This window comes from Astyanax mexicanus, chromosome 20 (genome assembly GCF_023375975.1).
Source record: "Astyanax mexicanus isolate ESR-SI-001 chromosome 20, AstMex3_surface, whole genome shotgun sequence".
Taxonomy (NCBI): domain Eukaryota; kingdom Metazoa; phylum Chordata; class Actinopteri; order Characiformes; family Acestrorhamphidae; genus Astyanax; species Astyanax mexicanus.
This window is the reverse complement of record NC_064427.1, coordinates 27,072,493-27,100,306: the sequence shown is the minus strand read 5'-3', so window position 1 is coordinate 27,100,306 and position 27,814 is coordinate 27,072,493. Positions and strand designations below refer to the sequence as shown.

Genomic DNA, 27,814 nt, shown 5'->3' with positions numbered 1-27,814 from the left:
CACACGTCTCTTGGTGCAGCTGTGCAGCTATAGCTGCAAAAACAGCAAAAGCAAACAGCCTGGCCTTTTTTCACCTCCTCAACCTGAGCATGTACTTCAGACCAGCTGTTTACTTTTTCTCCACTCCGGCCAAAGATGCTCCACATATAAGCTGCTAACAAACGCATCCATTTCCCTTTATTAAACTACGAGTTGTCTCTTATACACAAATCAATGTGCGCATGTGAGGTGTTTCAGGGACAGATTCGTTTACATAACACACAGATACAGAATACTTATATTTATAAATGTGAAACGTCAAAATAGCCAAAACCGATCTAAGCAAAGAATCAGATTTGAGCAACCTGGCTTGTAATATGAACGTAGTCTTCAAGACATCTCTGGTGAAAATGTGTAATTGCACCAGACATGTGAAAGAGTACTTTTATGGGGCGCTAGTGAGCTTGCATGGAGTAGTAATGTTATAACTTCGCTCCATTCACAATTTCTTTTGTTTCCCTCGACATGCGAAAATGTATTTTTTTGCAAATTTATACCAAAGTGGGTAAGAAGGCTAAAGTACAATGCCAAAACACAAAAAAAGCAGAAAAATGTGGTGATGGAAGCGACGAGACAGTGAGATAAAAGGGTAGCTTTATATTAATAAAGTTACTGTATATTTAATTTGTGTAAAAATTGTGTTTTTAGTACACGGTTAAATTTTTGTTTTTACTTATTATGAAATGCTGTCAAAACATAGAGAGCAGTGTGGACTCTGTAGTAATTGTGTGATGTGCTGCTGCAGGTGCTGAGAGGACAGCAGTATGGCCGTAGCTGTGACGTGTGGAGTGTGGGCTGTGCCATCATTGAGATGTCCTGTGCCAAGCCCCCTTGGAATGCTGAGAAACACTCTAACCACTTGGCCCTTATATTCAAGGTCAGTAAACATATATTTGTGACTGATTTTATTGTTATCTTAAACAGTTTGATGGAATAACCCTGGTTCTCCTCCACCAGTCTTACACACTGCTTTTGGATAATTTATGTCACTCCTGGTGCAAAAATTCAAGCATTTCAGCTTGGTTTGATGGCTTGTGATCATCCAGCTTCCTCTTGATTATATTCTAGAGCTTTGGTATTTGGTAAAATTAGGTAAAATAAAAAAAAACTCATCATTTTCAAGTGGTCCCTTATTTTTTTCAGCTGCGTATAAAGAGAGGAAGACTGAGTCATTATTATGTCTTTGCTTTTTGTATCAGTCGTTTCAAACTTAAAGCCCTTTTATTTTCCATTTGATGTAATTTCATAAAATTTGGAAGCAGCAGTGGTGGTAATTATTTTCTTGTGATTGGCATGTAGTAGGAACACTGCAGGGAAATGGATCTGACTCCTATAATAAATATTGTTAAATATCATCATTACCTAATTACCGAATCATAGCCATTACCTTATCTCCATAGCTTTCATATTATTCATATTATTCATTCATATAATGTTCTCATTTATGTGTTGGTCAACAGAAATCTTGTCACTTCTTTGTTTAAGTGTATCTGAAATAGGTTGTTTTATTAAAAATGGTTTGTATAAATGTGTTTTCACTGTTTTTTGCTGATTAAAGTGTATATATATATATATATATATATATATATATATATATATATATATATATATATATATATATATTATTTGTTTTTTTTTTTTTTTTTTTTAAATAATAAATGTAATGTCTAAAAATGCAATTCTTTACATTATAGCCTCTGGCAGATATTATGTAGTAACTCAGAACAGCCAGCAGAGGTCACTGCCTGTCTGATCTAGACAAACAGTACCGTAATCCTGTCCTGCTAAAAGCACAAGCTAAAAAAAAAACCACAAAGGTTTTGTCCATTTATTTGAATTGTTACATAAACCAGGAGAATACTAATCAAGTTGTTTAATTTCTCTGCAAATACCATCAATGTTTTATTTAATTCAATTTATCATAGTGAAATCTCTTCTGCATGGAGAGAGACACATATAAACATGACCCTGATAGAAAGTTCAGAATTACTACTTTTAACAGAATATAAATCCTATAGATCATGCCCTGTAGGTATCTGCTGTATCATGATTGAATAATCATTGTGTTTGCCCACCCCCCCAGATTGCCAGTGCCACCACAGCACCCACAATCCCCCCACAACTGTCCCCAGGCCTAAGGGACGTCACCCTGCGCTGCCTGGAGCTGCAGCCTGCTGACCGGCCCCCGTCCAGGGAGCTGCTCAAACACCCCATCTTCCGCCTCAACTGGTAACAACCCGGAGCGACCACGCAACCTGCGCAATACTACTACTCTACTACTACTACTACTGCTACTATTACTACTGAAGGCCTGTATGGCCTGTACCCTCTCACTGCTGTCATCTCCTCCTCAGCACTAGCACTAGCTCAGCCAGACATACACACACACACACACACACACACACACACACACACACAGTGGGGTCCTTACTGCTGTAACCACAGCACATAATGATGCAAGCCCATACTGTCCGACTTCCCTGCGAGTGCCTTTACAATAGTGCCATGTCCTGATGCTTCGTTATACTGGGTTTTTATGTGGTGAGCGCTTCTCTCTGCACATTTTTGTTGATTTTTCCATCACAGAAAGGTGCTGAAGTCAAATGTTTGTTACTACGGTTGTTTCAGTTCACACAGATTTCAATGTCTAAGCGGACCTCTGTGAGCGAAATCGTTCATGTTAAAAGTAAAGGTTCAAATTAGCGATATCTCTGTTTTAACTGGTCGCATTTAAAAAAAAAATCTCTCATTTGTTACTTTATATTGTGCGTTTTACTGTTGGGCCTCATGTTTTCTTTCATACAATGTTAAACACCATGAACGGGTTTCAGGGAAAGGTAATTTTTGAAACTTGGCTAGTTCAGCTAGCGTAATGCTGAATGTGAATACTTATTATAATGCCGGTATTTGTCTCAAGTTTTGTTTTTTAGTTTTCCTCCAAATCTCAATGGAAATCCCATGTATAAATGTATGATTTTTATCATTCTAAGGAGTAACGGATACGTTTATTAGCTTTCTGGGTGTCACTGAGATTCAGTTTTGGGCTTTCCTTTGGCAAGAACTAGCAAAAGCAAAAAAAAAAAACGGCTTTTGAGGAAAGTTTTAAGACGATGTCTCAGTAGGACACCCTCACTGATCTCTTTACTTTTAAATGTTACGTTAAGGAAAGGTTGTGGTTCTTTTCTTTTGTCTTGTTTTTTTATTTTTTCAGTAAATGAGCCTTCTGCTAAAGCTGTTTTGTTCAGAAGCATTTTGGACAGTTTTCCCCCTCCTGAGTTGTTTTTGTTTTCTTTTTTGTTTGGTGCTGTTCATTTTTGTGCTAATTATCAGATTTTTTATTTTATTTTATTTTAATTTAATCAAGATCTATTTCAGTGATTCCTGTAAGAGAATCTCCAGTACTTGTTTCAAAAGGATCAGTGTCCACCTGAGCATTTCTGCTTCACCTCATGGTGTTTTTTCTTTGTAATGAAAATGAATGCTGTTGACCATTTTTGGTGGCGGGATATAACTGATCTTATATTAATGATGCCTTTCCTTCTCATTTATGTTGTTCTTTTTGGAGATAAATCTGCTCTTTTCTCTTTGATTAGAAATGATGTTGAGCATGTTAATTGTATGAACTGTAACTCTTCAAGTGTTCTACTTGTAATCAGTGAAAGGAAGATAAGGATTATTTTTAAAAAATCCAAAACATTTGCAAAATATGCATCACAGAGCTAATGTCTGAACTCCCTTTGCTCAGACGAGGGGAAGCGACGTCGACAATTTGTGACAGTTTAAAGATTATTTTTAAAGGAAAAATGAAACTTTTATTTAATACGAGTCCTAATGCTTTGTGTGGAGTACAAGCTGATCAGGCTTGAAGAGTTAAGATGTAAATATATATGAATTTTTGGTAGCTAAATTTATTTTACTTGACTCCTGTATTTTTTATACCACACCTTTTTTCCATAAATACATATTTTTGTTCCTGCTTTGGATTTATTTTACTTTTATCTTTCTTTTCAATGTCTTTGTAAAAGCTTTAAAGTTATGCACTCTTTGTCTTTTTTATATACTGGAAAAAATCAGTTTCAGTCAAATTCATAAAAGCTAATCAGTATTACTTAAATATGTCATGCCTGTAATTCGAGTTTTCCAATTCTCTTCTGGTCTGTATTTTATTTTATTACTTTTGTTCTTTGTATCTTACGCCCTTTTTGGATCAGAGCTGGACTGAAATTGTGTGAAATAATGCTGTTTCTTGTAACTTGGTACTTTTCTTCCCATTCTCCTTTTTGTTTTTGTTCTATTCTTTTTTTGTTTAAAATAAGTCTATTGCTGTTTTATTCCAGTCTCTACTACCTCAGGTGTCCTATAGAGTTTTCCTCTACCAAAGTTCACTTTCTCAATATATATATATAATTATATATATAAATATATATTCTTTTTTGACTGTTATTTGTTTTTCCTTTCTTTTTCAAAGACTTCCAGGGCTTAAGGGCTAACTTATATTAGCACCTTTTTATTGTGCAAATAAACTCATGAAATCTCTGGGTTAAGAAAAATGAAAAATTGGCTTAAGCTGTATCCTTTAATCTTAAGTATATTGAGATGTTTTAATTATTAAAGTTTTTACCCCATTTGAAGCATTTTATAACAAATTTGACTTATTTTGGTGTTCGTCTTTAGTAAATAAAAAATGGGAAAATGGTCTTGTTTCTCCTGCTTATTTTTTCCCTTGTTTGTTGTCCCTATCGTACATTTCCATTCTCTAAAGTTGCTGATACAGTATTTAGCAGCTGAGAGTCCTTATTGACTGAGCAGAAAATAGAATATAATGTCCTCTATGTCAAATGTTTTTGTAGCGCAGACATAATTTTATTTTTTTAACTCCAGTTATAAGCCTTTTAAACACGCTCTACCTGTATCTCCAGAATCAGCTCGCAGTAGCAGTATTGCTAGTGCTTTACAGTGTAAAACCTGTTTACTTGTTATAAACTGTTATAAAGGCACACTTTTAGTTTTTTATTAAAATAAATTATTCTACTTTCCAAAAATAAAGAAAATTTTAAAACAAATAGTTCATAATTATTTTTAAGTGAAAGTTTTTAGCTTTTAGCTCCATTCACCTCTATTTATGGAGGACTCACTCACAGGCTCCCTCTACAGTTTAACGCTCTTTTACTGATCTAACAGAAATAACAAAACGTCCTCAGACTCTCCATAAACAGCTGTGGTGTGTTTTGGACTCGTGGTTCTCTGTTTCTGTGATCTCATTAGTTGTATGTAACCTCTGCTCGAGCCGCCGAGTGATCCCCGGTTTTCCGAGCAGAGTTTTTGTCCGCGATCAACGAAAAACTGTCAGCGACTGAAAAACCGGCCCAAAATCGGGTAGTGTGAACTAGGCATAACTAGTTCCCTGTATAAAGTTTGGACACACCTTTTATTCAATGTTTTTTCATTATTTAAAAAAAACAATCTATCTATTGTAGATTAATATTAAAATATGACAAGCTGTGAAGAAAACAAAAAAGTGTTAAACAAAACAAAATGTGTTTTATATTTTAGATTATTTATAGTAGGCACCTTTTGGCTGAAGTCACCTGGAATTCAGGCTTTCAGTTAACAGCTGTGGCAAGAAATTCAAGTAATTAGCTCTTGAGTTTAGCACAGCTGCTGTGCGGAACTCATCAAGAGTTAATTACTTGAATTTCTTGCCTCTTAATCTGTTGGAGAGGATCAGTTGTAAAGTTGTGAAGAGGTAGAGTTGTTATATAGTGTAAAGCCCTATTTGAGAAATGTTCTAATCCATATTATGGTAAGAACTACTTAACTAGTAACTTTAAATACTTACCTAAATTACTTTAAGAATTGAAGTTCAGTCAATCTGAAAAAAAAAAAAAAACAACAACAATGTGAGTATCTTCAAGTGCAGTCGCCATCAAAAACATTATGATAAAATTGGCTATCATCAAAACCAACACAGGAAAGGAAGAGCAAAAGTTCCCTCTGTTGCACAGGATATTTTCATCAGAGTTACCAGCACTAGAAACTGCCAGTTAACAGCACCCCATATAAGAGCCACCATAATGCTTCTTCACAGAGTATTTTGGTTTGTTTTTTGCTCTTTTTGCGTTTCTGATCTACTTTAGCATTCATTTACAATTACTTACTATTTTAAAATAATTACCTCAATTCTAACAATTATCTAAAAAAGAAAAGTGGCATAGTACCTCAAAATGAGATCTCAAAATAATGCCTTACTATTTAAAAATAATGCCTTACTATCTCAATATAATTACTAAGTATCTCAAAAATAATGAGATAGTATCTCAAAACAATTACTATTTAATTTAAGCATCTCAGTATAATAACTTAATTTTAAAAAATTATTGACTATCTCAAAATAATGACTTGAAAAAATGCTATTAAAAAAACGACTTTTCAAAATAATGACTTACTTTCTCAAAAGTAATGAGATAGAAGTTTACTTAATACTAATAAGAAAAACATGCTGGATTATTTTAGTTGGCGGGAATGGGGTTCCATAAATGTGTATAACGTTACAGCAAACACGTGTCGGTGTTAAATCAGCTAAGTGTAAAATATAACACTCATGACGTTCATTTAACACATGTACTGTCAGGTTTTCTCCAGCGCCGTGTCGGTAATATTTTCTAATAGACTGGTGTTTGAATGATGAAGTCTGTAATTATTTTTTTGGGTTTAATCGCTGTATTTTATATCTAAGCCTGTATTAGTTTGTATCACTCCGCCTCCTCACCGCGCTGGAATATTATTCGGCCGCGTGTTGTTATGGCCACGGATCTGCGCTTCCTCGCGGATTCGCGAGCTTGACGTCTCTGACGACATGGCCAGGCGTCAGACGTCCTCGCTGATTGGTCAGCGCTCTCTCCTCATACCCCGTCATTCACTCACACCATTGAACCACTGGCAGCGAGGATCGATAGCTCGCTCTCTGATTGGCCCGAGATTTGACGAGGGCGGGGCACTCATAAACTTCAGAACGACCCTGTGCGATGATTGGACGCTGAAAGTACATTCAGCGAAGATACAGTAGATCACTCAGGTACAGCCAACGTTCCGTATATAAACAGCTAGTAGGCAATTCTCTCACACCAGCCTGTCCCTACCCACAAGCAACAGTGTCATTAGGTTATCTTAAGCCTAGTGATTACCTGTGATACTGCTTGGAAAATCTGTCAACCTGTACAGGTGAGTCCTGTTTATTCTAATTTATTTGCAAAATAACTTAATTAATAATGATCAATATGCAACAGTGTAATATAGTTTGTTGGTATGTTGGTAAATACTAGTTTAGCCACAAGCACAGTACTGCAAATTGTAACATGCAGCTAAAGAACTTTTTGTGTGCATTCTGTTTGTGCAAATTATTGATTTGCATTTTTAATACTCATTGATATGCTTTTAATGGTGTCATATTTCAAATAATAGAAAAAAATTGTAGATTTTTTAAAACTCTTTATAACTGTATAAATAGTTACATTTGTATTTTGAAATACCCAAAACACTGGCATCAGTTATCAATTTAATTGTATAATGTTTTTAAAAACAAAAAATGCAACTCCAGTACTTTAGAGATGAGGTGGGGTTAGTTGGAACTTTCTGACCTAACTCAACTCACTGTTGTGGCTGCATGCAATTAAATCCTCAAAGCAATGCTCTAAAAAATTTAAGTCTAAAAGTATTCTCTGGACCGTAGAGACAGTTACTCTCAGTTACAGATAAAAACTTAAAATTTTTTAAACCTATATTATATATTTTTTCCATACAGTCTAAATATACATATGAGGATTTCAAATATACCTTTTAGTACATTTTGTTAGTCTTCTTATTATTAAAAATGCTAGATATTAGGATAAGACATTATATAAAAAATAAAAACAAATATAAAAAAAATGTATCAGATACTGTTCACATACTGTTAATCCAATGTACAAATACACACTTTGTAAAAACTAGATTAAAGTACAAAGTAAAAGAAAAAATAATCTTTTATTATGAGGAAAAAGTACGTAAAACTAATAAAACTAATATTAAAAGTAAGGTATTGTATGGCTGAAATATAAAATACAAATTAAACAAAAGAAAAACATAAATGTATCAAATATTGTTCGTATAATGTTCATCCAATGTATAAATATACACTTTGGACCAACTAGAATAAAGTACAAAGAAAAAGAAAAAAATATTATGAGAAAAAGTGAGAAAAAAATTACATGCAACAAAAGCAAAATAAGATGCTGTTTAGGTAATGTCCTTCCAAAGTTTAAATATGAACTTTCAGAAAATCTGAACTTTTCAAACCAATTAGAAAGAAAATGACTTTAATTCTATTGGAAAATATCAAATATATAAAAACAATAAAATCAAATCAGTTATCCATTGTTATGTGTTGGCCTTAAAATGTATAAATATACACTTGTAAGACCAATCTCGTGGACTTTTTGTAGCATTTTGATAATCAAAATAGCTTAGTTAGATGTAAATATAGATAATGATCCATTCAGTGACCAGTGCGCTTCAGAGAATCAGCTGTGAGAGAACCGTGTTGGACCGCGGGGCTCTACGGAAGTGGGTCCGTCCGCTTTGCGTTCCTACCACTGACCTTATGATTTGCGGGAAGGGGCAGCGGTTCTCTCCTAGCTCAGACTCTCCTACTATATGATTGTAAGGTAAGGGCGGCGGTGTGTTCGGCTGAGCTGGGGTCAGTAAACTGAAGGGCTGAACGTGAACGTTACAGTGAATTTCAGCTTCTGAGCGGATGTTTGTTTAGTGAGCCGGTTACAGGGCTAATGCTAATTAGCTTAGCTTCAGTTAAACCAACACATACTCCTAGCAACCTTAGCTAGCATCTAACCTAACGTTAGCTAGCTAACGAGCTAATAAAGCTGGGTGCTTGCTGACAGATTAGCCAGTTAGATGATTTAACTTAAATTTCTAAGCTTTTGGTCACATACTGAGTAGCTGACGTTTGGGAAAGACATTGAACACATTTTCCAGAGCTGTTAAATAATTGAATCTTTTTAAAATCTTACAATTTACCTCTCTCAATTGTTAGGCTAAAACTGCAGCTGAAGGAGAAGAGCTTTTAAACTGACACGTTTTATATTAGCTAACTAACATTTTAAATATTACTTAAACCTAGCTAACTAATATGTTTTATTACAGCATTAGCTTAAATATTATGTCATGCTAAGATTTATCCAGTGTGTGGAGTGACACTGATAACATCTAGCTAATGTTAGCCAATGGTAATCACGTGAGCTGAGCTGACTACTGTCAATAAAGGACAGTCTGTACTTAGCTAGGTCAGTGTAACGTTTAGCAGTTTAGTTTTCTGAACGTTTCAAGCTTCGAAAATATAAAACAGAGTATAAAACTTAATCATTATTTTTATTTAATTCAGTAAAGTAAATGAGTAAAGAAGAAGAAAGTTGAATCTTCTCTTGATTTTTAGATTTGTGTATTTTTGTATATTGCAACACAAATCTGATTATATTGTCGAACTTGCCAAATACAAACATGGAAAAATCAGAAAATAAAGAAATGATTAATTTTTTATTTTTCCTGAAATTCCGATTTTGAGAGATGAAAAAACTAAAATTGGAAAAATAGATGAAAATATATTTATTGTACACTGCACCACATAAAATAAATGTATTAATTTAATCTCCTATGTCAATTACAGCTAAAGAAATTAAAGTAAAACACTTTAGGTTAACTAGAGACTTTGCTTAATAAGACAACCTAAGATTTAGTGCTTGTATAAGTTTAAGTTCAAATTAATTAACCTAGCAATATATTAATGTGGTTTTACATGTTAACATCTTAATATATAAAGTGAATGTCACAATTCAGACTCCTATATATTCTACCAGAGCAGGAGTGTCCCCCAGTACCTTTAAGAAACTCCTGAAGACAGAGCTCTTTAAAGAGCACTTACTCTCTTAACACCTCTAACACACTAACTACATCAAACCTCATTACCTTCTTCCTCCTGTCTTCCTCCTCCACCCCACTTAGGCACTGCCAATTTTTTTTATTTATTTTTTTTGCCTTAAACATCTGTGTTCTCTATTGCGAAATATACATTAATATTTGTAAGTAGCTTTGGACAAAATCATCTGCTAAATGTAATTTTATGCAATGTAAAAGTAAAGCGGCTACTAATTAATTACTTTGGTAGTCGACTAATCGATTGGATGATTATTTCTGCCTTGCCCTTCTGTTCCTAGATTTCTCTATAGCTTTCAAACAATAAAAACAGCTCAGGTTAAATTCTAAACATTGTGATATATAGTGAGAAAATATGTAACTTGTTACGTCTGTCACTTTTGGTGATCATGCTGAGAGTGTGAACTGAGAGAACTGAGTGAATTCCAGTCAATATGATATAATTCTGGTAATGATATGAACAATATCAAAGCTACTGCACTAGGGGTACTTAATCACAAACGATAGAGCTGGGCAACACAGCAAAATGTTATATCACAGTATCTTATGATGCACAGTATTTCTTTTGTGTGTGTTTTGTGAATGCTTTTCTTTGCCTATAAAATGAATGTAAAGCTAGCTAAAATGTGTCAATTTTACTCTCACCAGAGCTTATCAAGATAGAGAGCCATTTAAAATGGGTATAACAGGAACTTGGATTAATAAACCAATCTGAGCTTTAGTGGTTATATAAGTTTCAATTCTGTATTAATTAAAAGTCAAAATATTATGACTGTTATAATTACAATGGCTGCCTTTCTGACATATATACACATTTGTTTCAAAATCTTGAAATGAGCCTTTCACTGTCTTTGCAAGTGAAGCCATAAGAGTTCGCTTAGCTTAGCAAGGTTACTGTAAGCCAATTAGGGGAGGGGATGGTCCTTCGCCAGCTTGGGAAGGTCAACTAATGACCCTAACTGGGACTCGCTCTGTCAGCCAGCGTGTGCAGATATAAAGCTCACACAGCTGTGTGCTGCTTTTCTTTTTTGAGAAGTTGAACTGATACTGCAACTGCAGACGTTTCTGTAAGTTTTGGAAATTGCATTATTTTGTTATTAAGGGTTTCTCTGTAGTTCCATGTATTTTCATTTAGTTTGTATTTCCTTGAGTGGGAAATTTGAGCTAGCTAAATTTTACCATACAATATGACATTTTATGTTATATTTTAGTCATTGGCATTGTAACAGTTAATGTGTTTGTGTTTAACTCATTTTTTTGTTTTCTATTGTCGTTTTTTTGCTCGCTGTGTGTAAGGTTGTAAAGCTTCTAAATTGCTAAGCCAACAAATTCTGCTACTGTTGGGATTTCTAATTAAAGTATTCAATTTTGTGATATTATCTGTTAACAACACAAGTCTTAGATGCATGCTTGTTTTTCTTTTTTCCTTTTTTTGACCCGTATTTATTTATGTTCCTCATTCTTTTTAAAGATTAGTTCAAAGTCCATGTCACTCTTTTTTGGGGGGGACAGATTGATGTGATTGTGTTCAAGTAGGTGAAAGTTCATCAGCGGCCAGCTTTGTGACCTTTGCCCTATTTAAACATTTAATCCAGTTATAGTTGACGTGTGCTGCAGGCTTAAACTTGTCTGTTCTTTTACAGAGGAGTTTCACATTCAAAGACAGTTCTCAGAACACAGTTCTTGTCTAATTGTTACTTTAATCAGTAGAAGGACATTAATCAGTTTCTGTTTATTTTTCTTCCACAGTCCATTCACCATGCCTGGATCTCTACCTGCTAACTATGTGGCTGCTTGGCCCAAAGATGTGGGCATCATCGCTATGGAGGTCTACATTCCCTCTCAGTATGTGGACCAGACAGAACTGGAGGAGTTTGACGGCGTCGGGGCCGGAAAGTACACCATCGGGCTCGGCCAGGCGCAAATGGGCTTTTGCTCAGACCGCGAGGACATTAACTCTCTGTGCCTGACCGTGGTGCAGCAGCTTATGGAGAGAAACTGCCTGTCGTATGACAGCGTGGGGAGACTAGAGGTGGGCACAGAGACCATCATCGACAAATCCAAGTCTGTGAAGACTGTACTAATGCAGCTGTTTGAGGAGTCGGGAAATACAGATGTGGAGGGCATCGACACAACTAATGCCTGCTATGGAGGAACTGCTGCACTTTTCAATGCAGTCAACTGGGTGGAGTCCAGCTCTTGGGATGGTGAGTGTTCGTAATGTAATATAAAATTGATAAGTGAAAGTGTTGTTAGAATTAATTCAGTAAAAGTTATGATCTATAAAATGTCTCTTACTAAAATGATTAGTCCTGAGTGTTTACGTCTAACAATACTTTCTTTCACGTCATTTACTGCCTGTTTCCAAAGGTTTTAGCTTTTCATTCTGAGATATGGTTCTGCTCTCATGTGTTGAGCAGCCGTGTGACCTTTTCTCTGTATTAGATATCAGTGTTTATTTATTTACGGATGTTCCGTGTTTTTTTTTTTTTTTTTTTTTTTTTTTTTTTTTTTTTAATCGGTTTTCATCTGCAGGTCGCTACGCTCTGGTCGTGGCGGGAGATATTGCTGTGTATGCCACAGGCAGTGCCAGGCCTACCGGTGGGGCTGGAGCAGTGGCCATGTTGGTTGGGCCCAATGCCCCTCTGGCATTTGATCGAGGTATGTGGCCATACAGACAGCTGTGATGAACTCTGACACACTTACACCACTATCATTATTGAGAGAGCTTACAAAACAGTTAAGGTCACAGTCCGCACAATGTTGTGACTTACTACTTTGTTTGTGTCCAAACACTGATAACAAAGCAGAGGAAGAATTTGATAAAGCAGGAATTCTGAGTTTAGCCAGATAACTTAAACTCAGGGTCTAGCCTATACTGTTGGAAGGGTAATGAGAACAGTTTGTACATTTTGGCATAACTAAAATTCAAAACAAGTAATTTGATAAAAGATACTTGATAAAAGTATCTCACTTAGCCAGGAACATTATTAAAAAAAAAAAAAAAAAGGGCCATTATTTCCGGACCCAAGATCACATGCAGGATTGCTATGTACTGATCGTTTTTTATAACATGACTGCTTCAACTTCTCATGTTAAAATCATCTAGTACAAGAATGGCTCCTGTTCGGAGAAATGCCATGCATCCCAAAAGCACTATTCCTGTGTAAAAAACAGTAAACGGCCAAAGCTTTTTAATCGTATGTGCAAAAAATAAATGATGCGTGAAATTACACAAATAAGCCACTGTTCGGATGGAGTTATTTTGTGTACAGTGTAAAAATCCCCCATTGCAAATAATAAGTATGTATATCTGTTTTCTCTTGCAGGTCTACGAGGCACCCACATGCAGCATGCCTATGATTTCTATAAGCCCGATATGGTATCTGAATACCCCGTGGTGGATGGAAAGCTCTCCATCCAGTGCTACCTCAGTGCATTAGACAGATGCTACTCAGTCTACCGCAATAAGATTCAAGCACAATGGCAAAGAGGTGCGTAATCATACCAGCGTATTCAATCCCTACACAAGCAGTTTAACTCCCAGCTTGCCTCACTCTCTAAATACACTGCAGCCTGTACAGTGCAGTACAGTGCCTTACTGCCTCCATTAAGTCGTAAAGTGGGCTTAGGCTGCTCCAGCTTGTCACAGGAAACCTTCTTAGCAGGTTTCAACAGTTCATGGTTGGTGCTTAAACTTAAGTGAATACAGCCAATAAATTGTTTTAATTAACGGATACATCTTTAGAATATATGTTTTTACATTTTTGAGCATTTTGAGCCTTCCTGTAAATAGTATTTAACCATATTTAATACTCTATTAGTAGTTAAAAATGAACATTTCTCCATAAACACCATATTTAGCTCAATATATAACTATAATTAGTAGTTAATGTTATTTATTTATTTTTACTATTTATTTATGTTGCGATTTATTATCAAACTATCAGTCAATCAATCAACCAATCAAACTTTATTTTAACTCGGGAATACATTAAGGGTGACCACAAGGGATTAAAAACATTTAATCAGAAATTAGAAATGATAAGGATTAAAATAGAAAAATAAATAAATAAAAAAAATACACATTTTAAACCAACATTTAATATAGATGAATAAAATATATACATAAAAAGAAAAGAATAGGACATTTTTAAAAGACCATAAAAATTGACACATAAAAGGTAAATATTTTATAAAAAATAAAATGAAAAAAGAAAAAGATAATAGTAAAAGTAAAGGTAAATGATAAAAAAAATGAATTAGATAAATAAATAAATAAAACAAATTAAAATGGAAAGAATAAAGATAAACTCATTTAAAACAATCACAGGATTTCTGATTGTGTCTAGAAACTAAAAGTTTAAAATGATTCAGTGATCCGGCCGAGCTGATCTTTAGTGTTTCATGTAGAGAATTCCAGCTCACTAGTGCTTAAAATTTGGACACTGATATTTTTTAATAAACCTGTAAGAATGTTAACCTGTAGAATAAATGGCTTAAGTTTATTGGAAATAGGACTGAAAGATACGGACAAAACTTTTATAGCACAATTCTGATATTAATATGAACCATATTAAAGGCCACAGACAAACTTCCATTAACACCCACATATATATATTATTCAAATTCATGTAAGGCAACCTGTCAGTGACACATGCAATAAACAAAGTATATTGGAGTTGGGAGTACAAAGGTAAAAAGCATAAGGAAAAATGTGGAGTAACTTAAGGTCGTCAGGCTCCGTTTACATTACCTCTAGCCTGTCATTTTGAAATGTCTTTGTCTTTTTGCTTAAATTTTAGAGGGACTTGAGAGGAATTTCAATCTGGATGAATTTGGCTACATGGTCTTCCACTCTCCTTACTGTAAACTGGTCCAGAAATCTCTGGCTCGCCTCCTGCTCAACGATTTCCTGTATCATCCCAGTCCCAACACAGAGAGCGGCCCGTTCAGTGGTCTGGAAGCCTTCAGGTCAGTATCTGCCTATAAAAAAGGAGAACTCTGCTCATGCAGAAGTGCCATTTTTAGTGGAACCCTGCTTTACAAGTGTGCTAAAGTTGTGCTGCTTTTGAAAGGCAGCCTGTAATCTTTGTTACTTTGATGTCTGGCCAGCTGTACCGACTTCACTGCCATTAAAGTAAAAATCTCTAGGCAAACCTGTTTCATCGACTGAAATGGAAAAAATTAGTTGAAATTTTAAACTATTTATTATTTTCCAGAGATGTGAAGATTGAGGACACTTATTTTGACCGTGACGTGGAGAAGGCCTTCATGAAAGCCAGTGCGGAGATGTTTGAGCAGAAAACCAAGGCTTCACTCCTCATATCCAACCAGAATGGCAATATGTATACGCCGTCTGTGTATGGCTGCCTGGCTTCAGTTCTAGCACAGTATGTACTATAGTTCTTGTTTAAACTGCTCAGTGTCTCTTCCTTCAAATGTAAATACAAATTTCATAATTCTGTATAGTTTACACCTATATTTACTATATGACTGTTTGTTTTTTACAGACATACTCCACAGCAGGTGGCAGGACAGAGAATTGGCGTGTTTTCTTATGGATCAGGATTCGCTGCAACTCTCTACTCTATTAAAGTCACACAGGATGCTACACCTGGTGAGTTTACAGGCTTATGCATGCTTAAAGCATGTATTTGAAATAATTTTATTCAGATAAGATATAAAAAATGACACAATAAAATTGCAATATCATATCTGCTGTGCTGGTTACCATCTGATTGAGATTTATTTTCAAAAAAGGTCATGCATGGATGGTGCATGTGGATATAGTTTGATTTCTGCTGGGATGACCTCTAAATGAGTACAAAAACATTGTGATTAAAGGACACATTATACGAGTACTTCTTTTTCCACAAGTTAGAATAGGTCTATTGGCTTTACAAAACATTTTTATAAAGTTTTTTGCACAAAATCACTCTTACATAAAGAAATCTCAGCCATTCTTACCATTTAGTCCCTTTCAAAATAAGCCGTTTAAGGGCTCTGGCACTTTTATGCAAATAAGCTGTGGATTTACTACATTATTGATAGCTTGTGCTAAATGGTGATTCACTCAGGCGGAGCTTTGAATAATGTCCCTTTAAAGGAGCAGCATGACAAATTTAATTAATCACCCCTAACAACATAATCAATTTAAATCATTTAAGTATTTGTTTAGATACACTGTTAGCTTTTACTATCCAAATGTACCGTACCATATGTTTTATTTATGGTGTGACAGATGCTGACACTGTAACATAATAATTAGTTAAAGGTTCATTCATACATATTACACACAGCCATGTATCATGTCTTGATACATCTCAGAAATGTATATGTAATGTATTTAATGTAATGTACTTTGCCTTTTATCTGATGTCACAGTGGATGTGATTTCAGGTGTGGTGTTAAGTGGTCTTTTTGTGTGTGTTTGTTTGTAGGTTCTGCGCTGGATAAACTTGTTTCCAGTCTGTCAGATCTGAAGGCTCGACTGGACTCCAGGAGGAAAGTTGCACCTGGTGTCTTTGCAGACAACATGAAGCTTAGAGAAGACACTCATCACTTAGGTAGGCCACTGTTTATTTATTATTAGCTTTTTGCTCCTGCTAAGACTTTTTTATCCTTTTTACAAGCCCTTCTAATCTGTAACTTCTTGTTTTTTTTGTACTACATTTATTCTCCTTTCTGTAAACATTTCATGACCAATGTGATTTTTTTTTAAAAACACATTATGCACAATTGCATTCAATACCAAATACAGAAATGCATCCACTAGAGGGCAGTTCAGAATCCGTTATTCGACAACAAGCACGATAGTGAAGGAGGTCCTGGTTAATGTACTTGCTACAAAAACATAAATGTGGAGTAAAAATGTATTTTCTTTTACACTTAAACTATTAGCTACACTGCCCTGCCCTCACAGTAACGAACGTACTGTTCCATTCCAAACAGTATTTTCCATGGGCAAAATTGACACATCATATCTTTACTTAATGTTAAGCTTTTTAAAATGACCCATTTTCCCACTAAAAATAAATGCAGACTGCATAGCTACACTTGGTGCTTGATTTTTATTATACACTTGTGGAAATGGGACTAAATTAAATACCTTATACTTTTTTACATATATTGTACCTTAACATATATATGTAAATAAGGTGCAGTTTCTTTTCTAACAGCTTATAAAATTCTAATGCTTTAATGTTTTAATTTGATACTATAAAAGTGTCGCCCGCTGTTTTTACTCTATTTTTAGATCCAGTCTCTCTCTATGTATTTACAGATGCTGATAATGACTAATTTAACCCACTTACTTTCTTCCACTCCTACAGCAAACTACATCCCCCAGGGTCCTGTGGATGAGCTCTTTCCAGGAACGTGGTACTTGACCCGTGTGGATGAGAAACACCGCAGGTATTACGCCAGACGCTCCCTTGACGAGGACAGACCACTGGAAGCAGGACTGGCTGATTCTGTAACTGAAGCAGAGGTATGATAGTCAGATTTTATAGCAATATTTTTTTTCATCATTTTATGCTCCATTGACTCGTAATATGGAGAATAGCACCACTCGTCTAACTGCACTATGTAATTTGGGTGAAGCCATATTTGTGTCAAATCCTGTAGTATGTACTTCACAACCTAGTCTAGATGCTTCAGTATTTCACACGGTTCTGTATCTCTCAACTTGTCCAGAAATTTGTGCAAGAGGGTCCTTTAGTGGTGACTCCAATTGTGAATTCCACTTCTCGACTGTAGGGGGAGCCAATTCTTGCATAGTGCTGCTGTAAGGGTAACACTAAATGCCAGATTCTTGCTTGAGGTGTAATCATGCTTATAAGTGTGGTCATTTTTAATCACATCAAATGTAGAACGTAAAGACTTAATTTACATAATTATTTTTACATATTGCAATAAATCTATTGTTGTGAATATTGTTCTCCGCTTGCTGTGGAAAGCCAAGTGTTTCACTCACCTGTATTCTGTGATGTGACAATAAATATGATCTGATTTGATTTGATTTAAGTGATTTGGGCTGTCTCTGTTAATACTATATAAATACTACCTCTGATTCAGTGCATTTGTTAAAAAATAATTCTGATTTAGTTTTGGACAGTATGGCAAAAGTGTTGAAAATACCCACAGTATAATCAGAAAGCACATTATAACATTATTTATCTTAATGAAAAAATAAAAAATATATATTATTTCCTGTCCAATCCCCCTGAATCAATTTGATTTAAAGTGGAAATTTAATAATGCAGCATTTCCTAAAGTAGAACTGCAATCAGTCTGAATTTCTGTCAAGTATTAGATTTATACCCATCCTTGATTACATTCACATTTCTCTTTTCATACTCTCTTCATACTCTCTCTCCTGCAGCACATCCCCAGCCCAGTAAAGAAGATGCCCCGCATCCCAGCCTCCACAGCTGCCCCTGAGGCGGTTGCTGTTAGTAACGGGAACCACTAATGTTGACCTCTGTGAGGTACACATAATCACAGATGATGGTGAGGACATCAGATCTGGACAAAAGCAAGAACAAGCAGAACAAGACGAGGACCCGAGGCAACGTGTCTGCCTTGGTGGCCTTAAGGCATGTTATTGAATGATGTGAAATACACTTATCGTTTTTAAGTGCTCCTGATTAGGACTGGTTATTCAGTCTCTGTGTTTAATCAGCAGAGTTTCGGAGCGCAGGTGGGGTTTGTGTTTGGATGTAATAAGGTTTATTTGTGGTGGGCACTGTTGTGTTCACTGCTGGCACGATTTTTGATAGTAATGAGTAATGGACACAAGCTGACACACTCAACAATAATCTTTGCTGCTCAGAGCCGATGATCTATGCAGAGACAGTGGAATGATGTCATGATGCATACAAACATGTTTTCAGACGCTTAACTCACCTTTCGTTTGCATTAAGCCAGGCTGAATGTTCTAGACACTCAGGCCAGCTGTGGAAGGGTTGAGAATAAAGGGAAGTGGGCCTTTTTACTTTTACTTTAATTCTGCTGCTTTTTTTTTTTCTTTTAGTAAGCAAATGCTCATGCTAGTGCTGCTGCTGCTTCTTTCGTGTCCCATATTGCTGGCATTTCTGTAAAATTGTACGCATGCATAAGTGATGCATTTCTATATACCTCGTGTTTTTTTTTTTTTTCTTTTTTAAACATAAATTATATATATAGTGTCAGAAATATCTGCTTAGGCACAGCTGAGTCAGCTAATTCAACTTAGTGGAATTGTTTTATTTATATAAGTCAGATTCCATTTAATTTAACTTTGACATCAATTTTAAGGCCTGTTTTAATGGTTAAAAAAACTAAAGAACATCAAAGAATATCAGACTCGCCCAGATATAAAGAAATATAAAGAAAATTATGAAGAGAATTGTCACAGCGACATTTGACTCATTAGTGTTATGTGACCAACAACAGCAGTGTACGAACACTACTTGTTTTTCGTTCACGTTTGTATTTTTGTTTGTTGTCGCATTCATAATTTAGACAAATTTAGGCACTGTCAGTTAAAGCTGTCCATTGTGGTAACTGCTGGATATCTTCACGATCATGCAAAACCTTGTATCTCTGAGATCTTCAATGTTACTCATTCAATCATCTCATTAAGACTCAAACTGGCTTTGCCAGTGAAATACTTTTTTCCCTTCTAATGGAAAGTTCATACAAGTGTTTGCATGACCGTGATGAGATCTGGGGGAAAAAAATAGTGGTTCAATCACACACCATTTCTAAATTTGACAATACTGTCTGAGTTTCTCTTTGTGGGGGGGTTTAAGAATAGGTTTAAGCATTACCGATCACAGAGGATGACTGAAAGGAATATTAGTTTATTCGTTAATGAAAAGGAATTAAATTAAATGTATATTGGGTTGTTCCGACTTCCTTGGGACCACTAAAGCAGGGAAGATATAAGGGATAGACAAATGTATCAATATATGAAAGTATATTTATGATTATTTAGCAGCGTAACGTTGTTCTCATGCTATGGCACGGACACGATCCACTCAAACAAAACGATAAAGATAAACAATTCAGATTTTTAGACCCCACACCAAATAGTCCAGTTTGTTTAAAGCTTCCAAACTAAATGTGGTCTGTTTTTGTATCGGTGTGTGTAGGTGCGTAAGTTTGTGTGTATACGTGATCTGTTTTTGGTCTGTCTGTTTCTGAGCCCCTTGCCTTTGGTTGTGCCAAACTGCCAAAGAGCAGATCATTTCCCGAAACCCGTCACAGCTGCAGTTGTTTAGCGAGCCTAAAACAGTTTAGTGTGCCTGGCAGTGGTCTCTGCAGCACCGCATTACCGCTGAACTGCCTTTCTGTGCGCGGTGTGGGCCGAGGGGATGGTTCTGTAGGACTAGAATACTGTAAAACTTCTTAACTAAGGGCTTATAATGTATCTTTTGCCACAGACTAAGTGAGGTAAATTATCTGATGCTGCACGCAGGTTCTGATTGGTGAAACTGGATGTTTTTGATGATGTTGATGATTATGATAATTAGGAGAAAGAGGAGGACTTTTCCTCTCGTTTCCATCCGTCCATCTTACACAACAGTGATGTTAATAATGATTCATTTAAGTGGGATTGGGGATGCCTAGAATTTAGACGTGACCTCATTAGAAATTAAGCTATTAAGGGCGTGTTCACACCTGTAGTTGGTTTGCTCTGGTCAGAATCGGTTGAGGAGTTTCGTAAACTTGGAGCATTTTGGGTTTGGTTCGGTTCGGTTCGGTTCGTTTTTACACAGGGAATAACCCAAGTGCACTAAAATGTGTTTTAACCAAACCATGTGACAATGTTCTCTGCTGTTATTGGTCAGTTGTATTGGTGGAGCAAGAAAATAAATACAGGAAGAAGTGCTCTTGTTCTTCCATGTATTTCAGCGTAAATAAGCTTGTAGCAGCTGCAAAGATGACATTTGTTCATAGCTTTAGTAATTATCTGGGTAATAAATCAGGTTAAATTGCATCTGAATAGCATTTTAGCTTAAACTCACTAAGTACAGCTAATAGTTGGGTCTGATCTCCTCACCACAAACGAACTGTGATTGGACTAAGACCACCTCCTCTTCTAGTTCTCAATGCAATTCCTGTGTTCACACCTGCCCAAACGAATCGCATCAAGAGTTAAAACAAACCAAGATCCAGGTTAAGCAAACTAAAAAGTGCAGGTATGAAAACGTCAGCCTTCCCTCAAACCCTGTACTGGGAGCACTTGCAATTGCTGTGGTCATTTGCATTCCCATACAAAAGTCTTTTAATACCAAGCGGTTAGATTGTTGAGAGAATCACCTGCAATGGTGACGCGAACTGCTCATCTTTAAAAAGCCTTATTCTAAGCATGTTGAGAAAACAGGAACAGAGGATGGAATTCTGAATAATATAATGTACAGGTAATTATATATACATATATATATATTTTTTTCTTTTTTTCTTTTTTTTTTTTTTTGCAGCCAGGACAAGTCGGCTCTAAGGTTTTAACTTGAAACAGCTAATGTTTACACAAAGTTTCTCTGAGATCAGTCAGTTATACCAATGTTTGGTGAGTAATGTACAATACTAACTGTAAAATTATTTATATTTGTAGATGTAAAGAGGAATCTGTGTCTGATCAGGCTTAACTTTTGTAGAAAGCAAGCTGTATAAAAGAGGTGTAATATGTAAGAATGTATAAAGAGATGAACTGAGAAATAAATCTGTTCATGTATACATGCTGTTGTCTTTCCTTTTTCTCTCTTTCATTCATTTTTCAGAGTAAATGTTAAACTGATTATTAATGAATTAATTGTGATCATATAAATGTGATTAATGATTATTCCTGGGATGTGATAGAATCTTATTAATTTACATGTACAAAGTAGACCAACTAGGTAGGAGTGTACAGTAATGTAGACCGTGTGTTTTACTGTAGACAGTGTTTAAAAACTCCAGCAGCACTGCTGTGCCTGGATAACTAGACTGTTAACTTATAAGTGTTAACATATAATGTGTAGTCTTTTCTCGCAGTGTTACATAACAAACTAGGTAAATCAAAAATCAAGAGTTGATTCCAAATGTTGTATTGTGTTCATGAAACCTCATAAACAAACTGCCTGAACTGGTTCTCTTAATTTGTACGTAACATCTTCCCTAAATTGGTTATTGCTTAAGAACATTTCTAGTAATAAATATCTCCGGTTTGTACAGATGACAGTGATTCATAAAAACGAGGAGTGACGCATGATTACTAGGGATGGGCGGTTTGACCCCGAGGCTTCGAAGCTTGTGTCACTTTTCTGACACGTGCTGATTGGACACAATGTACCAGAGCTTGTATTAAAGTCGCTACTGGCGTTTGAAGTTTCGAACGCGTCAATGAACCACCGGAAATGGCGGGACTGGTTCAAAAGGTTTGGCGGTATCCCATGTCTCACTGACTACTTAATAAAGCAGTAAAACTCTTGATGGCTCGTTTGTGTTGTACAGTATCATTATTGATTTTGCAAACAATATGGAATCTTTCACCACCTCCACCTTAACCAAGCGTTCCATTGCTTAGGAGCATTTTGAGGAAATAGCAAAAAATAGGGTGAGCACTAAATATATAAAAAAAAACCTTCTGTTAATTAACATTAACTGTATAGTGTGTTATTCTAATGAAAATATTTATATTTTAAAGGAGCGGTGGCGCGTTTGACCACAAACACTCGTTCAAATGCCAGGGTCATACTTCTAATCATATATATTTTTTAAACATTATATTAGTTATGATTTTCAATAATGACAACAACCAAGTATTTATTGCATAATTTTAATATTTAAAGAGGGTTATCAGCAGATCAGAACAGATACTGAGTGAGCAGTAAATCTCACAGGGTTAATTTGCTTCGTGGTAAAGTGCAGGATAATTTTAGCCACTAGATGTCACTCTTCTCTGAGGCTTCAATGCCTCGAATCAGGAAGAAGCTTCAAAAGCTTTAGTGAGGCTTCATCCGCCCATCACTAGTGATTACAGCTGACTAATTTTTAAATCAATCTTACTAATTTTTTGCAGCTGTATTTTTAAAAAATATGTTTATATTTTACATAAATCTGTGAAGAAATGTGTTAATTTCAAGCTTTCATTTTGTTTTAACAGTGTTTATAAAGTATATAAAAAGTTTTTTTGTAGTTTGATTTTAGGTACTGATGGGTTCAGTGTAGAGGCATTTAAATGCTTAAACTCTTTCCTGAATTTTTTAATGTTCAAGATTCAATTTTGAATCCCAGACCTGTTGGATCAAAGACTCTTGTTAATGTAGCCATATCACTTTGCTTCATTCATTTATGTATTTATTTATTTCTCAGAAAAGTAAATAATAAACTGATTACATTATAATTAGTAAGTAATACTAACAGTATAGTAATTATTGGTATTGGTATTTATCAGGAACAGTTAAATAAGACTCTTCTAGCACTCTTTATAGCACCCATTGTTGAACTATTTTGATGTAAAGAGAAATAAAATTAATAACTAAAATATGTGAAAGGTCCAGTTGCATTTCCATCCTATTAAAAGTGATTATCCTATTTCCCCAGTTACTGCTTTTTATTTCCATTCCTCCTCCTACTCTTCTCACCTCGATTCATCGGCCTTCTTCCTGGGTAGGAGAGGAGTAGGAAGGTAGAGGAATCTCCAACCCAGAAGAAGACAGAGGAGTCAAGGAGAGAAGGATGAAGAACGGAGAGATGTATCATCAATTGAGGAAATGGGACAGCTGATCCCTTTTAATAGTGTGTTGGCTACTGATGAACTGAGCCAATCACAACGCTCGCTTTCAGATCCCCGAACACTGCCCAGCCAATCACAGCTCAGCTGCAGCAAGCAGTCTGCACATATACGTCAATCTTTATAATTGTTCATTTAAATTCCAGCTCTTTGCAGAGAACACGCTACAGTTGCCAGTATTTATACCATTGCCATATATTTACTGCTTAGCTAAAGATCAGTAACTTTTAAAGTTTCTAGACGCGACCAAATAATCGAGTCTTTTAAAGACGGATATCCAGCAGCATCACCGGTTTGATGGTATCAGTGAGAACGCTGTTTATTACGGTGGCCGAGAAAGCCCAGCGCAGTGCAAATTGAAAAGCGCTGCAAAAGCACAAAACACATCCATCAAAATTACAACACAGGCGCAGCAAATAGAAAAACGCGCTGCAAATAGAAAAACGCGCTGCAAATAGAACCACAACACAACGGATGTGAGTCACAACACAACGGAATTTTCCCGGGGGACCTTAAAAGATGCTGTACCAGCTGTATACAAAGGACAATAAGTGGCAAACAAGCTTCTGAAAAGTAAGTTATGTTTATTACCTGTGATTGCCACGGTTGTGTGCATATTATTAAAAGTTCTGCTTCACAAAACGCCTTGTTTGCCACTTATTGTCTTTTGTACACATAGTGAAGTCCGAGACGTACAGTATCTTTTAAGGTCCCCCGGGAAAATTCCGTTGTGTTGTGACTCACTTCCGTTGTGTTGTGGTTCTATTTGCAGCGCGTTTTTCTATTTGCAGCGCGTTTTTCTATTTGCTGCGCCTGTGTTGTAATTTTGATGGATGTGTTTTGTGCTTTTGCAGCGCTTTTCAATTTGCACTGCGTTGGGCTTTCTCGGCCACCGTAGTTTATAGTAGTGAGGACATGAAAACGGAGCCCCCCCCTCTCTCAGTTAAGTTTATTCCTTTCGGTTTTCTTCAGGTGTAGGTCTTGTTGAACACCGTTATCTTACCAGGTAAATGGTTGGGTAGTTGTTACGCCAGGCAGGTAGTTTATATACCACTGAGCTCTTTAGTTAAGACTTCTAATGAACATCTAGCTAACAATCCAATGCAAACTTAGCTAATACTAGCTAATTAGTAGGCACCAACTGATTGTCCCGACGTGGAGCTACGGTTTTAATAGTAGGTTTTGGGCGTAAGTAAGGTGTTTTCTGCTTATAATTAAGAATCTGTTTATAAAGTAAATAGACTACACCGCGAGTCACTCACACAGCTGGTGAGAATAGATTAATTAACAGCAAACTGTGACAAACTGTGTATAATGACTAGTTTCCACACCTCAGGCCGTAGACTAGCTTTAGCCCAGTAAACGCTATGCTAGTAATGCGCATTACCCAAGAGTATCAACTACCAATCAAACATTAACGTGAGTTGTATGAAATTAAATTGGCTAGCTAATTAACCCTTATTTATATAATTTAATTTGTCAAACTTTAATGAACTAATAATAATTATTATTATTATTATTATATATATTTTTTACTACAAACTTAAGTTAATCATAGAACCTAGTTAACTAGTAAGACTACTGAACATCTCTCTTTAAACAGTAGTAACTGCTAGTAACTAGGATTAAAATGGAAATTCGGGATGTCAATGCATTGTTCCATGTCGCTGATTTGAAAATAAGAAACGTTAAACCCGATTTCGGTTGATGAGTCGGTTGATGAGTCGGTTGATGAGTCGGTTGATGAGTCGGTTGATGAGTCGGTTCATGCTGATATTTAGCTCTATTTATTTATTTTTTAAATCCACGCAAACTTCAATTTTTTCTGCAGATTTCCTTTAGTATGCTCTACTGAAGCACTTCTACTTTAAAAGACCAACGGCATCATAACACTTTGCACTTGCTTAGAGCTTTATTAACACCTGTTCATCTACTCATTCATGTTACTATCTAATCAGCAAGTTGTGTTGTAGCAGTGCTGAAAACTATGCCAATAGACCAGCAGCTTCAAACAATCCAGATTCAGAATGCACTTTTATTGCTTGTTTTTCATATTTTGTTTTAAATAAAATTTTGAAGATTGTGCCATTTAATAAAGACAAGAAATAAATGCTTGTGTTTTTTTGTTTTTGTTTGTTTTTTTGTCCACCTGCTGAGAATTATTGAATAAAGTATAAAACACTGAATTGTTTCGGCTGTGCCATAATGAATCAATCTTAATATTTAGATTTCCCTTCCCATCAAAGAATTGTGAATGAGCCAATAGATCAGAATTATAACCTTTTTGTCCCCGTTATTTACATTTACATTATTTGAGGAACATCAGTATTGTAGCTTATCCACATGGTTAAGTTGTGCCAGCTGATTTCCATTGTGCCTGGTGGCCTGGCAGCAGCTTTAGGACGTGCTGTGGATAAAGTTATGGAGATTTCTGCTTGTGCTATTTAAATTGGCGTTCAACACCTGGCCGCCAGGGGGCGCTGATTGGTGTGGCAACTGGGAGTTTGCACTGCTGGGGGAATGGTAGGCCAGCGCCTGGCAGAAAATGAGGTTATGGTCATATGTGGTAGGTTTCTAAGATAGGGAACCCTAGAATTTATATTTTCATGTGGATTTGGAACATTTCCAAAAGCGCTTTATTGTAATAAGAGGAAGACTACAATAAATCTGTGTACAAAATCTTTACAAACTTAATTTATTTTTGTACATTTATTTAGACAAAAATCTACTTTCATAATTAGACCAGAATGACTCAGCTGTTTAAAATATATATTAATATTCACTCTGAATTGATGCATTACAATTATAGAATTATGTAAAGCTTTATGCAACAGTTTTTTTATGCATTTTGTTTTTGCCATGCCTGCAGTGCTGCTTTTTACAATGTGTTTAAATAACACATTTTTTAAAGACATATCTTGAACTTTTGAAGAGAATTTTCGTAAAAATCAAGCTATTTAATTATATTTAAGGAATAACCCCGCCACTTAACCCCTTTACAGGCTTTGGAACGTATACAGGCTACGAGTGTAGATGATACAAAATCCTTATTCTCTGCAGTAAAATAGGTTATTCACATTCTGAAAAATTTGTGGTCTTTAGAGAGACTCCTACAGGTTACTTGTTGAAGCTACCTGTTCATTCTCTGCTCTACTTTATCATTTTAGATCAGTAACATAAATTAACCCCAAATTCTGCAGGTTTGAATGTAGACAAAAATTAGACAACTGTAATGAAACGAAAAGTTTGGAGGACATGAAATGTTTGATTTGTATTCTGGAAAATAGTGATTTTTAAAATGAAGTTAAGGAAAGTGCCAATGTTACGATTGTTATTCATTATATTTTTAAAGTTTTTTAAAGTAATTTTTTTAAAATAATTTCTATTACACTTACAATTCAGATTTGCAGTAACGTTTATTATTACACGTGAAACCTTTTTATGTAATGCTATTACAAGGTTTAGTCTTATAATATCAGGCAGAAAATTAAAAAAAATATTTGCCTGTTAAGAAGTTAAAAAGTGCTTGATTAGGCTGGAAATATGATTGGTGTGTTGTCAGAAAGTCATAACTCAAGAACCTTTTAATGAGTTTTGTCTGATTATATAGACCTCCATTGACAACCGAGTCTATTTTCTGTTTACAGAACTTTGTTGTACTGCTGTTTTACTATCAGACCACAGGATGGAGCTGTAATAGTGGGCCTGTTTTCCAGAGTAAAAGCGAAAGGAAGAGCTGCAGTGCTGAGCTTAAGTTTTTCGTCTATACTTTTATGTTTTAATTTAAATAAACCACATTATTTATCAGCAGTGGAGTGTTCTAGTGGACCACCATAGCAATAGCAAAAATTTCTCAATTTCTGGCATTTTTTGTTGTGGAGGACATGAGCTGCCCCCTCTCAGAAAAATAGAAACAATAGAAGAGAAAGAAAGAGAGAAAATGAAAGTTGTGAACTGTATCGTTCCGCTGCTTCTCTATCTGTGAAGATCTGCAGAACATTCCCCTCCTGGCTGGCTTTTGTTGTT

The 27,814-nt window shown here is 35.6% G+C and overlaps 2 protein-coding genes across 9 annotated transcripts in view; both read left to right on the top strand.

Moving 5' to 3' along the window:
• Positions 1-4,735, top strand: part of map3k1 (mitogen-activated protein kinase kinase kinase 1, E3 ubiquitin protein ligase) — a 63,455-nt gene extending 58,720 nt beyond the window's left edge. For all 5 annotated transcript variants that reach the window (XM_049469015.1, XM_015607366.3, XM_049469014.1 and 2 more), the window contains exons 19-20: positions 785-916; positions 2,123-4,735. In XM_049469015.1, coding sequence (XP_049324972.1) covers positions 785-916; positions 2,123-2,272 — 282 coding nt within the window. In that variant the 3' untranslated portion in view covers positions 2,273-4,735. The remainder of the gene's footprint in view (positions 1-784; positions 917-2,122) is intronic.
• A 2,415-nt stretch (positions 4,736-7,150) lies between these two features.
• hmgcs1 (3-hydroxy-3-methylglutaryl-CoA synthase 1 (soluble)) lies at positions 7,151-21,750 on the top strand. Of its 4 annotated transcripts, none has more exons than XM_007255286.4 (10): positions 7,151-7,260; positions 11,773-12,230; positions 12,559-12,684; positions 13,353-13,517; positions 14,829-14,997; positions 15,246-15,416; positions 15,537-15,643; positions 16,467-16,592; positions 17,358-17,515; positions 18,410-21,750. In XM_007255286.4, exons 2-10 carry the CDS (start codon positions 11,783-11,785, stop codon positions 18,497-18,499), a joined length of 1,560 nt encoding a protein of 519 aa, XP_007255348.3. In that variant the 5' UTR covers positions 7,151-7,260; positions 11,773-11,782; the 3' UTR covers positions 18,500-21,750. The 4 variants fall into 4 exon arrangements, with proteins under 4 accessions (XP_007255348.3, XP_007255347.3, XP_015462858.3 ...); XM_007255285.4 differs by lacking the exon at positions 7,151-7,260 and adding an exon at positions 8,635-8,741; XM_015607372.3 differs by lacking the exon at positions 7,151-7,260 and adding an exon at positions 8,644-8,736.
• The last annotated feature ends 6,064 nt before the right edge of the window (positions 21,751-27,814 follow it).

Bases quoted from the DNA above. Each gene is read 5' to 3' on its own strand.
- hmgcs1 (XM_007255285.4), top strand. The intron at 12,231-12,558 runs GTGAGTGTTCGT...TTTCATCTGCAG, and splicing joins GGAGTCCAGCTCTTGGGATG to GTCGCTACGCTCTGGTCGTG. The intron at 15,644-16,466 runs GTGAGTTTACAG...GTTTGTTTGTAG, and splicing joins CACACAGGATGCTACACCTG to GTTCTGCGCTGGATAAACTT.